Source organism: Pseudomyrmex gracilis, unplaced genomic scaffold, assembly GCF_002006095.1.
Source record: "Pseudomyrmex gracilis isolate BER0280 unplaced genomic scaffold, ASM200609v1 scaffold_160, whole genome shotgun sequence".
In the NCBI taxonomy this organism is placed as follows: Eukaryota; Metazoa; Arthropoda; class Insecta; order Hymenoptera; family Formicidae; genus Pseudomyrmex; species Pseudomyrmex gracilis.
The window spans coordinates 71179-85728 of record NW_018020744.1 but is presented as its reverse complement, the minus strand read 5'-3'; the positions used below and the strand labels follow the sequence as shown (position 1 = coordinate 85728).

The 14550-nt window shown below is 30.3% G+C and overlaps 2 protein-coding genes across 2 annotated transcripts; both read right to left on the bottom strand.

Annotated features, from left to right (window-relative positions):
* Nucleotides 1-1816: 1816 nt before the first annotated feature.
* LOC109857489 (retinol dehydrogenase 11-like) lies at nucleotides 1817-9937 on the bottom strand. Its single transcript, XM_020433821.1, has 7 exons — nucleotides 9797-9937; nucleotides 8539-8999; nucleotides 6736-6817; nucleotides 3943-4253; nucleotides 3653-3781; nucleotides 2517-2733; nucleotides 1817-2319 (listed from the first exon to the last, which is right to left on the bottom strand). The coding sequence occupies exons 2-7, from the start codon at nucleotides 8648-8650 to the stop codon at nucleotides 2169-2171; spliced, it is 1002 nt and encodes a 333-aa protein (XP_020289410.1). The 5' UTR covers nucleotides 8651-8999; nucleotides 9797-9937; the 3' UTR covers nucleotides 1817-2168.
* A 989-nt stretch (nucleotides 9938-10926) lies between these two features.
* LOC109857490 (retinol dehydrogenase 11-like) lies at nucleotides 10927-14288 on the bottom strand. The gene is made up of 6 exons (XM_020433822.1): nucleotides 14137-14288; nucleotides 13580-13661; nucleotides 12757-13061; nucleotides 12458-12574; nucleotides 12033-12249; nucleotides 10927-11970 (listed from the first exon to the last, which is right to left on the bottom strand). Exons 1-6 carry the CDS (start codon nucleotides 14252-14254, stop codon nucleotides 11835-11837), a joined length of 975 nt encoding a protein of 324 aa, XP_020289411.1. The 5' UTR covers nucleotides 14255-14288; the 3' UTR covers nucleotides 10927-11834.
* Nucleotides 14289-14550: the final 262 nt, after the last annotated feature.

Sequence of the window (14550 nt, the reverse complement as noted above, 5' to 3'; positions counted from 1 at the left end):
ATTTCAACTTTACAAAGTTTTGAAGTTTGTAAGTTTGCGTTAACTTTTAATACGTAATAACCGTAAACTTTCTTCTGTGTAAATAGTTAAGTAATATTGTTTTATAAGATCCAGTTAACTTGTTTTTAACGTAAATATATAAAAAAACATCGATTTTTTTCATTTTAGATAATGTAATTACAAAAGCCGTTTATTTTATAACTACGTAAAAACATGTTAAAAATATTCTCATTCAATATAAGTCAATTATTGCGATATCTCTTCTGTACCAAAGAGTTGTTGTGTGTTCCGCTCTATTGAACACAATCGCACAATCTTCATCGAGGAACAAAGCTGTCATTCGAAACGAAAAAGGTTCGTACGTCAATAGTATCGCCTATACTATAATAATAAAAAAAACATATTGTTTGCTTTATCACTTCGCTCGCAAAGAATTTCTCAATATATAGTCAATGAAAGGAAGAGATGATACAGCTAAAGGATATTCCATTTCAGATCGATTCTTTTGATAAATTGAAGCTTTTGAAGCAAAAAATAAAAGAAACAAATAAATGTAATGTGAACGTATTTTATTAAAATAATAAAAAATATTATAACAATTTTTCTTTTTTTTTTTTTAAACGATTTTCCTTCGGAAAATAACTGCTACCGTCAGCAAGTAAATCTCGATGGAGCCGATGATTACATCACCCGTTACTCCGTACTTCAAACAACTCAATGCCGGACTCCGTGTTGCCTTCACTTTGGCCTTGCTCGCTTTTCGCGCTTACCTAGACCGTTGAGAAGAAAAGCAGAGAGAGAGAGAGAGAGAGAGAGTAAGAAAGAAACCTCGCAATTATGCGAATACCCACACATCACTTTTTAAGTAAACATAACTATTCCTCACGGCCAACAAAACAGCATCATCTACGCTTACAGATCGTATGTGTGTGAGTTTTGTAAAATTCTCTCTCTCTCTCTCTCTCTTTTTCTTTTTCTCCTTTCATTCCCATTCTAGTAACGATCTAACGTATTGAAACATATTACAAAGTTATTTCCCTTCTGCGCATTCCCTTGTGCGATCGTAAAGCAAGTGAAAAGGAAAAGTAAACTTTAGTGAACAAAATTCTTTCACTTTCGCACTCATTTTATTTTAGCGGCGTTCACTTTGAAGTTTGACCGTGTATGTTTTATTTTTGGATGCTTGAGAACGCATTTTTGATACAGTTTGCTGCAAGCAAGGTGCGCTTAAAGGTAAAGGTATCGATACGTTAAAGGTAATCATCTTTTCCCATCACCAACCTCTTTTAAGAGAAAGTATACAATCGCGATTGGAACCTACATATAGTACCACGCAAGCCCGTTAATTGCGAGGATTATATTAAGAACTGAAACAAACAAGGGCAACTTTATATCAAATATAAAATATACATAAACATTATATATATTGTTTTGTTCTAATATATATACAGCATATAAGTAATCATTGAATAAGTAGAAAAGTTATAATGTAGTTATTTATTTGCACGTTCACTTGTAGAAAGCAACGTGTGCACAGCGTGTACTTTCAAGAAATAAACTATCGCGAACAGTCACGAGACAATTGTGTTTAGTTATAATTAAAACGCAGAGATACTAAATCAATTTTAAAATGTTGTTTTCTTACCTATTTTTTATATTCTTACCTCACGTTACACACAGAAGGTTGTGGAATTAAATGTTTTTTTGTTTTTTATTATAACAGTTATTTATATTTTCCATAAGTGTTATAAAATAATATAATATGTGTTATAAAATCAAGTAAAATAATTTAATATTTAAAATTTTAAATGTCTTGTTACACTTATAATTAATATAAAAATTAAAATAAATAAAAATAAAAATATATATATAAATCAAACCAAAATTAAAACCATTTTCATCTCTGTAGTACATTATATATGTACGTACACGTTTTTATTAAAAATAATTTTATTAACTTATATGTGATGTGGCGGTCCAACTACCACAGCGCCTGCATGTAGACACTGCTATCGAGAGCTGTGTATCATGACAAGTCCTTCATACCGGCGCAGTAAACACGTTCGTTATCGAAGACACCCTTACTATACTAATATCTACATACATATTTAAAACGTGTTAGAATATTTTTTATCTATTTAAATATTCTTAACTATTTAAAACAAATATTATTCGTTGAGTTGATGTGAGACAGTTGTCAAAAATGTAGTGAGATTCTCGTCAGGTTCCAAGTCTAAAAGTCGACAGGAATGGTCCCATAACTTTTTAGCCACTGTGAAGTTCATTGCCTTCGAAAACGGAGTGACAGCTTTACATTCTCTAGTAAAAAAGAATGTAAAGTTAATATAACAATACAATATATTATATATAGTGTGCATATAAGAAGTAATGCATATAAAATTTATATCATTGCGTATTTAAAAAAACTTTATGTCTTAAAAAAGTACGAGAGATGGAAACTCCCTAATTTATACGAGGCAAATTTTGTATGGTTTTTATATATTTTGCATACTTACGTGTAATAAAGACCAGTCTCATTCGCCGTGTTCTCACTAATTGCGCAATATATCGTTGTTTGCGCTCCTTGCATGGGGTTCTTAATAAATGGTAACATGACATACCGAAAGAACAACGTTGCGCCTGGAATTATTGTTTTATTGAAAGACCGACCTAATTCGGTTCTCACAACACCAGGATGCAAGGAATATACGTTTATTCCGTCAATATTAGCTTCTAAAAATAAAAAAAAACATATATATGTGTATATATATATATATATATATATATAACACTATTTGAACAAATGTGTACAACGTGTTTTTGAAAGAGAACAGGATAGAAATTTTTTGTTAAATAATAAAGAGATGTAAATGTGAACATTTTTTGTCAACAAACATGGAATCTCCAACGCAATATGCAACATTGTTGCGATTTTTTTAATAAACTGAAACATTTCGGAAACCTTCATTTTGAGGAAAAATGAACATGTTTTTGATATTTATTGAAATGTAATGAGACTGCTACTTTTTGGAACAAAGAGTTTGAAGAAAGCCAGCAATGTTTTTTTTTCGATTTGCATGCGTCGCTGCGATAATGATTGTGTTTTAATAAATTAACAGTTCTAAGCTTTCTTTTGTAAACATATATTTTGTCGTATAATATCTATTGTTTTGTCACTTTTTTAACAGCATTTTTAGTAGCTTCTGTGAGATGTGATCAAATGAATTGTTCTCTCTGACAGAATGTTTTGCCAATTCAATAAATACTGTATGCGTGTGAACTGCGTTCGAAAAGTTGAAAATGTCTGAGAGGCACTTCGCGCGCTATATTCTTGTGTATGATAAGTTGCCTACTTTCCAGGCGTAAAATCTTTTGTGTCCATACAAGTGGTACAAATTTTCAAACAGAAAGAAAAATTGATCAATTCTAATGCAAACGCAAAAAAAAAAAAAATAAATAATTCGCCAACGCTATTGATTAATTATCTCCTCATTCGAGATCTCAGTTCAATTTCTAATAAACGCAAACAATTTATTTTAACAATCTGTTTATTCACTTACATACATCTTAGTTAGTTTTTTACTGCCGAATAAAATTGTTTTGGTAATAATTTTACTATTTGAAGTCGTTTGTGCTCGATTCAACATCTTACCTTTTAATCGGCGTGCAAGTTCCTTAGTAAACAATATGTTAGCCAATTTGCTTTGCCCGTATGCGCGTAAAGGGCGCGTTAATTTGAAGAAGTCTTTCATGTTTAGGTCATTGAAATGTATGTTACCAACTGCAATAATAATAATCATATTATTTTGTTACAATCTTCGTGCAATTGTTATTAACTCAGATACATGTATTAACAAAATATTTGAAAATAAAAAAAAAGAGAAAAAATATCTTGTTTTAATGACCGCAGAAGGAAACTTCTGAAGACACTTATAGACTTACAGTAATGAGCCAACGATGATACATTGACTATTCTGCAACCAGGAGCGGACAATTGGATTTTTGGTAGCAACAACATCGTTAGAAGAAAATGTCCCAAGTAATTTGATTGAAATTGCAGCTCGAATCCATCCTTGGTTATTTCATAAGGAGGCATCATTACACCGGCGTTATTGATCAGCAAGTGAATAGCCGGTTCTTTCGATAGTATACTCTTGGCGCATTCTCTTATACTTTTCAGGGAGCACAGATCCAACGGGTATATTTCAAGTTCGCCTAGCTTCTCCGCGAACTGTTTATTCTGTCTGCCGTTGCTGATGTAATAAATAAAATTGAAAGAAAAAACAACACGCTAGTTCTACACAATTAAATTAAAAAAAAAAAAAAACAAAGAAATAGTCAAAATAAAAAAGAGAATAAAAACTTATAAAACAAAACTTTTCGGAATATTATTATTATTAAATAAACAGTAATGATAAGTGTGAAGTAAACGTTTCCGATAGCCAAATGATAGCAGTATACACGCAGACTTAATCAGCACTTTGCAGCAGATTCCACTCAGCTATGTTATCATAGTGAGTGAATTATGTAGGCACGATACGTAAAGAAAACAACACAGCAAAGATATAGAAATAAATGAAGAATGAAATGACAATATCACGTTATGCTTCAAATCTGCTATATTGTTTGAGCAAGTTCAGCTTGATACAATAATATTTGCATCACGGCATGGCACATTTATTCTCTTTTTTTTCTGTTTTTCTGTCGACACCAGTTGAAATAACAGATTATGTTTGAAAGCTACCATTGTACTGGCATAATGTATTATTGCAGACTTTGCAAAATATAATAACTCAGTTTTGATTATCTGGGGTGTTTAATCTTTAGACCGCCAGCATGACTGCTTTTTATTGGAACGATAATATTATACCGTATTTTAGAGAAGAGTCTTCTTTTATCTGACTTAATTTGTGAGAAAAATATTTAAAAAATCTGAATATGTTGTTAAATAATGATGTAGTTTAGCTTTCGAATTTGCCGTAATCTAAAGGTACAAAATTTATTTAAACATGATTAGCTTAGTAATAATGCTACTGTATTGAAAGACTTTTGCAATTCGACTTCAAAAACGTAATCAGCGATATAAAAAATCTTAAGAGAAACACCATTTTTCAAAATTTGAAAATTTGATACTTTTCACTTCCGTTCTCAGCCGGCCTGACGCCCCGAGCCAGATGAAACTTGGGGCACTCCACGCAATATAAGAAAAACTCAATTTATATACAAATATGGCGGAAAATACCAAATTTTTAATAAAAAAATGTCGGCAAAGTAAAACAAGTTTATATTCTTTTTGTCTTTATGTATTTACGTATTTTATAAATTTATTTTGTTTTTACACATAAATAATGACTACTATTTTTATCCTATATCGGTATAATTAGCATATTATAAATATTTTAACAATTATTTGATTTTTGTAAAATTTATGTGCTGTCTCGTTTTACGTATGCAAGGTTTTGCAAAAAAATAAGCAAAATAAAATAATACAAGTTAATATACGAGGTGTATATTTAGTTTAAGGAAAACGAAATAAAATCAAACTTGTGTAAGCAAGAACACAGAAGTATGTGAAATTCTTTTAAGACTTGTTTATTTTATTGTAATAGACACACACTTCTAATCGTGTTCTTGCTCACACAGGCCTGACCTTATTTCGTTTTCTCTGACGATTTTTTGAGTATTGTCAACTACAGTTTTTGTTAGTTTCTTTAACTTTTTGTATTTAGTTTATATATTGAGTACGATATTACAATATTATTATACTAATATTGTAATAATATTGTAATATCGTACTAAACACATTATCGTATCAAACGTTTCGATCAAAACTACACTTACACCTGATATACTGAGTCGTACTACCTTTTCCCATTTATCAAAAGAATAAATATATATGCGCAACTGACACAGTTCTTTTGCATTATTTCAATGTCAAACAGTTTGTATAACTCTATTAGTTACATAACTACTAGTTATATAACAAATCACAAAATTATTTATAATAAGATTTAAAATAAAGAAAAAAATAAACTATCAATGTAAATACAGCTAATATATATATATATATATATATGTTATTATACTATTTTATGATTAGAGAGAAGCAATTATTTGTTTTACATAAGACTTAAGTCAAGGTATATTTTTTATTATAACTGCGTCATCAATATATATAGACTTTAAATGTTCATTAATATTGTAAAAAATTGTATAATATACAAGGTCTTGGTATATTTTTTATTGATAGGTAATTAGATGATTTTACATATAAATTGCAAACTACTTTATATTGCGAAGTGTCCTCATTTTCTAATACTATGTTTTTTCTAATTGTCACGTCACTTGTAAAATCAAAGTGTAAAGCATTTATCTTATTGAAAATCTTTTATATTGCAAATTATCAAGAGGCACGCGGTAATACCTCGCGTTAAGTTCGCGCTCAAAAAGACCGGATCATGACTTATTCACGCAAGTCAGTTTAACCGAGTTCAACGATTTTTATATATCAACAATGACTGAATAGTTTATATACCTATCCAAACAAAAAGATCGAAACGTTTGACATTTCTTTGGTATTTAATAAAAAATCACGCGAACACGAATATTTTGTGTTTTTTAGCTCGCATCTGTTCAAACATCCTGTTTTTTATCATCTCCAGAGCTTATTCAATTGTTAATTGTAATACATATGTAATTATAATATATATGTACCTTTCTATAATATATATTTACCTTGAAAATGGATTATTTTTTATGTCTTCTAATGCCATCTTTGCTTTTTCAACATTCCGACAAGCCAGAAGCACTCTCGCACCTGAACAATGTGTTCATATAAAAATATTATTATTTTGCTTATTTATATATCGTTTGCATTTTTATTTATAATTACAAAATCAGGTTCAGATCAGACGCAACATTGTTGATATATTGGCAACACATGTCATCTTATTTTTTTTTATGACACACGAAATGTTTTTTACTCTCTTACAAGTCTAAATCAGATTTAATTGTTTGTCATGCTTAGTATGCAAGTGTTTTGAACAAATACTTGAATTGTTGAACAATTGTTAAGTCAGGGACAAATTTCTCATTTGTGTGATGAATCGACGTTCTTAGAGCACATATGCATCAATGTTTTACACAGGCAACAAAAAAGGCAGTTTTAGCAAAACAACTCTTACGGAAAAAACGTTCAACTATTAATCGTACGAAATCACGATCAACTTGACCGTAAATTTTCAATATTCAGCGTTATACGTTCACTTTTGAGCGTTTTACGGTCAAATTGAACGTGATTTTCAAGTTGAACAATATTTTCTAGTATTTTTTCTAGATTTTTGATGACGAAGCTTCGACCAATCTTAAAAAATAAGAGACTTCTTGCAAAACACAGAAACTCGATACTTGTTCGTTTATCAAAGAGTATTTTGCAGTTACGCTACTTCATATCTGAATTGAAGATTGAATAATCTGTTGTTTGCACCAAGAGAGAAAGCAGAGGATTGCGCGGAATCTTTTTTACGAGTTCGATTGCGCTTGTTAGTTTAATGATTATTATTATTTTTTGTGAACAGTATAGTTTTTTTAATTTTATTTTATTGATGATGGAAACTCTATGTTTGTAGATTCAAATACTTTTACATAACGCAGTTATGTTTGAGCTGAGCAAACTGATAGGTTTAGTTAGACGCGCAGAATGTTGCAGTTAGAGATGCGAAACGTGGACAATCGCTATTAAAAATTTATTGCATCGGCAAAAAAGATACAGTTATATTCGAACACTCTTACATAACTACGTTAAATTTATTGCATCGGCAAAATAAAGCAAAATATTATTATATAATTATGTAAAAATATTCGGATGCAGTAATTTAATTTTTTTTTTGCCGATGCGATAATTTTTTAGTAGTGATTGTCTACGTTTTTTGCGTCTAACTCAATTTAATATTTTGCTCAGCTCGAACAAAATTGATTAACATGCATTATTTTTCATGACTCGAGATTTTGTATTGCAACGCGTCTTGGGGATAATATTGTTCGTTTTCTCCGATTCTCTCTCAGAGTGTTGATTTATATATAAGAGACTCATAGGTCGAATTTAAACAGCGAAACAGCAAACATACATTTCATCTGTCGACAGGAGAAGACTGTCCCGTACGACCTGTTGTGTTCTGTGTTTTCTAGATATAAATTCACAAATTGTTTTCCACCGAATATTAATACGCAAAAACAATCTCTTGTTTATTACACAGTATCACCGTGAGATAAAACCATGCGATAAATAATATACGTGATAATCTCTTGTTTATTACACAGTATCATCGTGAGATAAAACCGTGAGATAAATAATATACGTGATAATGGTTTTTAAATTTGAATCGCGTTACCGTTTTATATTGACGTTTTGCAGAAATTTATTAGCTTGATGAATATCAAGCTGCTTCGAACCGATGAACCGAGACGTTTACGAAATGTCGATATATAAAATTTGACGCGGCTCTAATTCGAAAATCATAATTGTAATAATATTCTTACCTCTTCTGTAAAATTCTCTGGCGGTTTCTTTGCCAATTCCGGTATTTGCACCTGTTATCACTGCGATTTTACCATCGAGACGTGCTGTGCTGGTGCACGATTTGTGCCACATTTTCGATGTTCTTTGCCAGTATCACGGATAATTAAGCTTAGAAACAAAACTCCGCGCGATTTTCTAAGAAACTGTACTTCTGCGCAACTCTACGTATGCGTTCTGTACTATGTAATTATAAAAAAACACTTGTGTTTTTTGCTTCACTTCATCGACCATGAAACGTCCATTCCAATAGAGATTGTATAAAAAATATTTCTTCTGTTTCTTCTATATTCTTGCAATGTAAAACAAAATGCTAAATAGTCACTTCGTTTAAAATAGAATCGTAACTGGTTGTTCGCGAAGAAGACGGAGAGAATTTAAACTCTCCGACTACAAAAAAAAAAAAAAACGTTTTCAGCGCCACCTAGATCATCAACAAAAACAAACAAATTAAAATACCAGACAAATTAATCTACTCCTTACTTCATCAGTAAAAAATAAAAAAGAACTCCCGCCCGAATAAATGTCGCCCCAGCAGTTTTGCTAATTGGGAAGCATCTTAAGTGTACATATGTATATTAGTTTAACACATATATATAACACATATAATGTGTAATATTAAATATGTGTATTGAAATCACTTTTATCAAATTTTTTGCTATTTACAATTGAAAAACGTTTTATCTATATTATTTCAGAGTTAAGCAAATTTAATGGAATTAATGGTATTATATCACTATTTACACACACAGTAAATGACGGAATATCTGTGAATAACGTTTACAAACTGTTATACAAAATTTATTTATGAATTAAAAACACGATATCATTTTGATTTCTTCGAATTCATATATATCTTTTCTACGAGTTTTTTTTCATTAAAAATTGTTATGTTAAATCGAGACACTGTCTGCGCAGATATAGCATAAGTAAAATCCGTTGGAAAATATGGCGTAAATTCCGTTTGAATGCAGCGACTAAGGCCTTGTTTATGCGGGTAATAACTGTTAACTTGTGCCTGAACTGGTAAAGTTCAACTATAGGATTTCAAAGCTTCTGTTTATACGAAATTGCCGAATGCGTATAAACAGAAATATAAAAATCTTACAGTTGAACTTTACCGGAATAAGTTAACAGTTATTGCCTGCATAAACAAGGTCAAGCTGCATTCCAGAGAAGCATTGCATTCAAGAAAAAATAATCTTTTCTACTGTTACTCACATATACACACACAACTGTCGAGTTTACTGATTGCGGCTAATTCCTCCACATAAAATTTACACGTGATGTATTCAGAACTTATGTCTCTGCTGTCTACTCAACACTAGTGTGATATGAAATGCTCTGTGAAAAGCGTTTGATTTTCACAAGTTCTACTTTTACAAGTGCATTTATTGTAAAAAAAAATTGTGAAAGTTGCTGTATTTCATGGAATAGATTGCTTTGTGCCAATTGAACGTGATTGGCTCTTACTTGTAGAACCAACAAATCAACGTCGAGTTGAGGAGTCGACGATTCAATAAAACAAGCTGCTATGCAATTGTGTAAGACTCTTTGCTGAACACAATCTTATGCGGCAACTGCATCTAAAGGCTCAACCGCTCATTAAGCTGCTACATAGTAATTGAATATAACTGGTACTTTAATTTAACTAATCATACTTAATCGTTGAGTGAGCGGTTGTGCCTTCTAGATGCAGCTAACGACTTTTTAATGTTAGAAGAATGAATTGAAAAAAATTTCAAGATTTAGATTTGCAAATTTATTAAATAAAATAAAAAACCTAAAGTGAAATAAGCTGCAAAAATAAAACGGTTTTTTTCATATTATATGGATAGAGAAAAAATAAAAATTACTAGGAATAAGCTCTGAACAAAAGTCATATCTATATACATATGAGAAGATGCAATAAAAGAAATAAACAAAAACATTAAAATTTATTAAATGTTTGATAGAAAAATACATTAGTACGAACGCTTAATTTAATTACAAAAATTTTTAACATAAAACACACAAATATCAATACTACGTTACATTACGTAATTTACAACAACTTTGTAATTTAATTTTATCTTATTCTACTTGCTTTAGATTTTTTGTTAATTCTACTTGATTCTACTTTTTCTAGATAATCAATTAGATAAAAAAACAAATGTGTGTGTCGTATGTATAACTGATACATATACCTCAAGGCAAATTGTGAAAATATCGCACAAAAATGGCATCATAAATGACGACGATTTTGTAATGATAGCACTAAGATGATTCGCAACAGTTTTGTCAAAATAAAATTTTGTAAATATTTGTCAAAAAGTGGAAAAGAGTTGTTATGCATTTTCATAAGTATATACATGAATTAAGTTGATTTCTTCATATTTAAAAACTTATTAATATATCAAATAAAGAACCTGACAGAATAAAAAACTTGACAGTATCTAATATAAAGTATCTCATATTAAGAACAGCTGCGTATCTCTCATATTAGGGAATATAAAATTGTAGAAAGTTTAAGTTTATATCAACAAAGTATGCCATAAATTGACAAAACTACATGATAAATCACTTATAGTGCATGTGTACATTTGAGTGAATTGAAATAACAGTGAAGCCTATGACATAAAAGTGTTAAATATCAATTTTACTGTTATAATGATTTTTTTTCTTCTCCGCGCGTACACGACAATTCCCTCGCAGAAACTACGTCGTCTTCAACAATAAGCGACACTAACAAAAGATTTGATGTTTTTGTGTAAGTAATGTGTTAAAAATACGCAGTTATGAATTTGTAGCCGTTTACATATAAGAAATAACTCGCTATCTCATATTAGGCGACCATCTCATAATAGGCATCTTTACCCTATTTGGAAATTAATTTTGCAAACAGTTACAAATATTTTATATATAATAAAAGATCAATATTATATCTATTTCTCAAAATATATCTACATAATTGCAAATCAGAATTTTCATATAAGATGTTGTCACATAATTTCACAAATGTTTTCCTATCGAGGTATAAGATAAATATATGTAAATTACATTTGTATGTGTAAATCTTTAATTAAAATAAATTTAATAAGATGTTAGAGAGTCTTGAAAGTAATTTTTACGATAATCATAATTCGCAAGAACATATCTGCTATCGCAAAACTTATGTTAAGTAGATAATTTCCATTTCATAATTACATAAAGCATATTATGCTCGTTATTATGTGTGTCCGGTAGTATGAGAAACAAAAAAATAGATTACTTCGTAAATTTACGCATAACGATCGTTAATGATGGCTAATTTGTCATCAAGTTCCAAATGCAGAAGCCGGCAGGTTTTATCCCATAATTCTTTGGCAATTTTGTCATCCCGTGCTCGCCACTGTGGAGTCGCAACATGACATTCTCTGTAAAAAAACAATGAATATATAAAACACCGTAATGTGTATGTAATCAAAACTTTTCTTACTTGTAATACAAGCCAGTTTCGTTAGCCACTTTTTCATCCACTGCACAATGTATTATCGTTTGTGCGCCTTGTTCGGAATTTTTCCACAATGGCCGCAGAATCCAGCGAAAACCAAAATTTGCGCCATAAAAAAATGCCGAATCAAAATATTTAGTTAGCTCTGTTGTTACAATACCAGGATGCAAAGAATATACGTTTACGCCACTAATGTTTGCTTCTGAAAACAAAAAATATTTTATTGTAATAATGTTGTGTTAGCGTATAAAAATTCTCCCGTTGCTCGCGTGAAGAAAAAAATTGATAAGACAGATAGTCAGACAATATGTAAATAAACAAAATAAGTATTTCACAATTATGTACTTTTTTTTAAGTTTTTTCGATATACAATATATAATATTTAGTTATTCTTTTTCAGTTTTACGTACCTTTTAAACGACGAGCAAGTTCTCTGGTAAACAATACGTTTGCCAATTTACTTTGCGTGTAACCTCTCCATGGAGTATATGACTTCTCCAAATTCAAATCGTCGTGTATAACACCAACTGCAATTCAATAGCAACAGCTTACAGAAACTTAATTAATAATAATTTTTCAATTTTTTTACTATTTTTTAGCAATAATATTGTTTTTTTTTTTATAAAAAACATTTTTCGCATATTTCAGTTCGTATTTCGTACGGTCAAGTAGTAGTGTTTATGCAACAAAATTTAACAAGCTTACGTACACTGATGAAGAATAGACGACACATTAACTATCCTAGAATTAGGACCAGATAATTGCAGTTTCGGTAACAGCAAGAGCGTCAGAAGAAAATGGCCAAGATGATTCGTTTGTAGTTGCAGATCATTTCCATCCACCGTTTTTTCTTGCGGACACAACATCACACCGGCGTTGTTTATCAACACATTTATGACCGGTTCTTTTGCCAATAAATTCGTGGCGCATTCTTTTACACTGTTTAAACTGCTAAGATCCAGATGATATATCACAAGCTCGCCCGGATCTCCCTGAAACTGTTCTTCGTTCGATCTGAAATAATTTCTTATCTTTACCACACAGTTTATTTCTTATTTTTATTACATATCCTATAAGCAAACAATATTCTTGGAATATCCTAGAATATTCTATGAATATTAATAGTACGTTTAATATTCTAAAAATGCGCTCAGAATATTACTTAATATGAAATAATATTATGCGCTTATAAGGTATCATTTGGCTATTTTAAGACTCAATGAAGATAATTTGCAGATAATTGCGGATTGTGTAATTTTAATAAGTTATAAGACATTTGATTTCTTATGAATAATTCTCATCGAAATTAATGACTTCTCCGATGACTAAAGCAATGTGTAAGTTTTTATTAAACATTTAAAATATTGAACTTTAATATCGTTTCTTTAATTTTGTTATTGGCAAGAAATTTCAGTTTAGTTATTTGAAAATATTTATTTATTTTGAATATTTCCACCAATGTTGTCTTTAGCATAAAAATTCTCGAAGTTTATTTTAATAATGTCGCGTATAGTTTTGTTTTATTTATTTACCTTGAGGGTGGATTAGCTTTTATATCTTCAACCGCAGCTTTTGCCTTCTCTAGATTTCGACATGCCAAAATCACTCTAGCACCTAAATAAAAATATTACTTTTACGATTGTCATTAAAAAATTTTATAAATAAAATATATATTGTGTGTAAATAATTAAATAGTTAATTATATTTACCATATATATCTACAAAAAAGTATTTGACATTTAAATAGAAACTACTTTAGTAATACGTAATCTAGTAATACTCTAGTAATACGTAATTAGTAATCACCTTCTTACGTATGTTCATTAATTACAAAATTAAATGATTTCAAAAAACAAGTCAAAAGTAAGACAAAACAAGCGCGAGAGAAAAATGACGACATGTGTGTCTGTAATACTCAGATAATCAGATATTATACTATTCGTAATAAAAACATCGGTGTAAAGTAATTGAATTTGTTCTCGTTTGCATGTTTACCAGAATCATAGTACAATCGTAGTACATTTATTGATTTAGTAGAGACAGTAAGTAGCGTCTGTTCTTGTTTTTGAAAATTATCCCATAAAATTACCTCTTCTGTAGAGATTTCTAGCGGTCTCTTTTCCGAGTCCGGCATTTGATCCCGTTATCACTACGGTTCTACCTACGAGACGTACTTTACTCGTACACCAACTATGGAACAGCCACATGATTACTGACGTCTTGCGCGGCTTCGCGGAAGAACTGTAGAAAAAGAAGTGATTTTTAATCTGTATTTACTCCCCTCTCCCGCTAAAGAAAAAGTATCTAAATAAGTGTAACGCGTTTATACAAACGTTATCAACACACATAGGTATATCTTCGGCACGTTCAGATAACAAAACATTTCGAGATGTTCACCAAATATTCAAATAATTCGGCGTCAGATGTGACATGTATACCACACCATTTTAAGACATAAATTCAGACAAAGTCGTATTATAATTAAGTAACAAGCATGACAGTG

Coding starts and splice junctions, on each gene's coding strand:
- LOC109857489 (XM_020433821.1), bottom strand. CDS start 8,650: ATGTGGCACAAATCGTGCACCAGCACAGCACGTCTCGATGGTAAAATC. Junction 4,254..6,735: donor AAAAATAATCCATTTTCAAG/GTAAATATATAT, acceptor TTATTACATCAG/CAACGGCAGACAGAATAAAC. Junction 2,320..2,516: donor GAGACTGGTCTTTATTACAC/GTAAGTATGCAA, acceptor CTTTTTTACTAG/AGAATGTAAAGCTGTCACTC.
- LOC109857490 (XM_020433822.1), bottom strand. CDS start 14,254: ATGTGGCTGTTCCATAGTTGGTGTACGAGTAAAGTACGTCTCGTAGGT. Junction 13,062..13,579: donor AAAGCTAATCCACCCTCAAG/GTAAATAAATAA, acceptor AAATTATTTCAG/ATCGAACGAAGAACAGTTTC. Junction 12,575..12,756: donor GTCGTCTATTCTTCATCAGT/GTACGTAAGCTT, acceptor ATTGAATTGCAG/TTGGTGTTATACACGACGAT.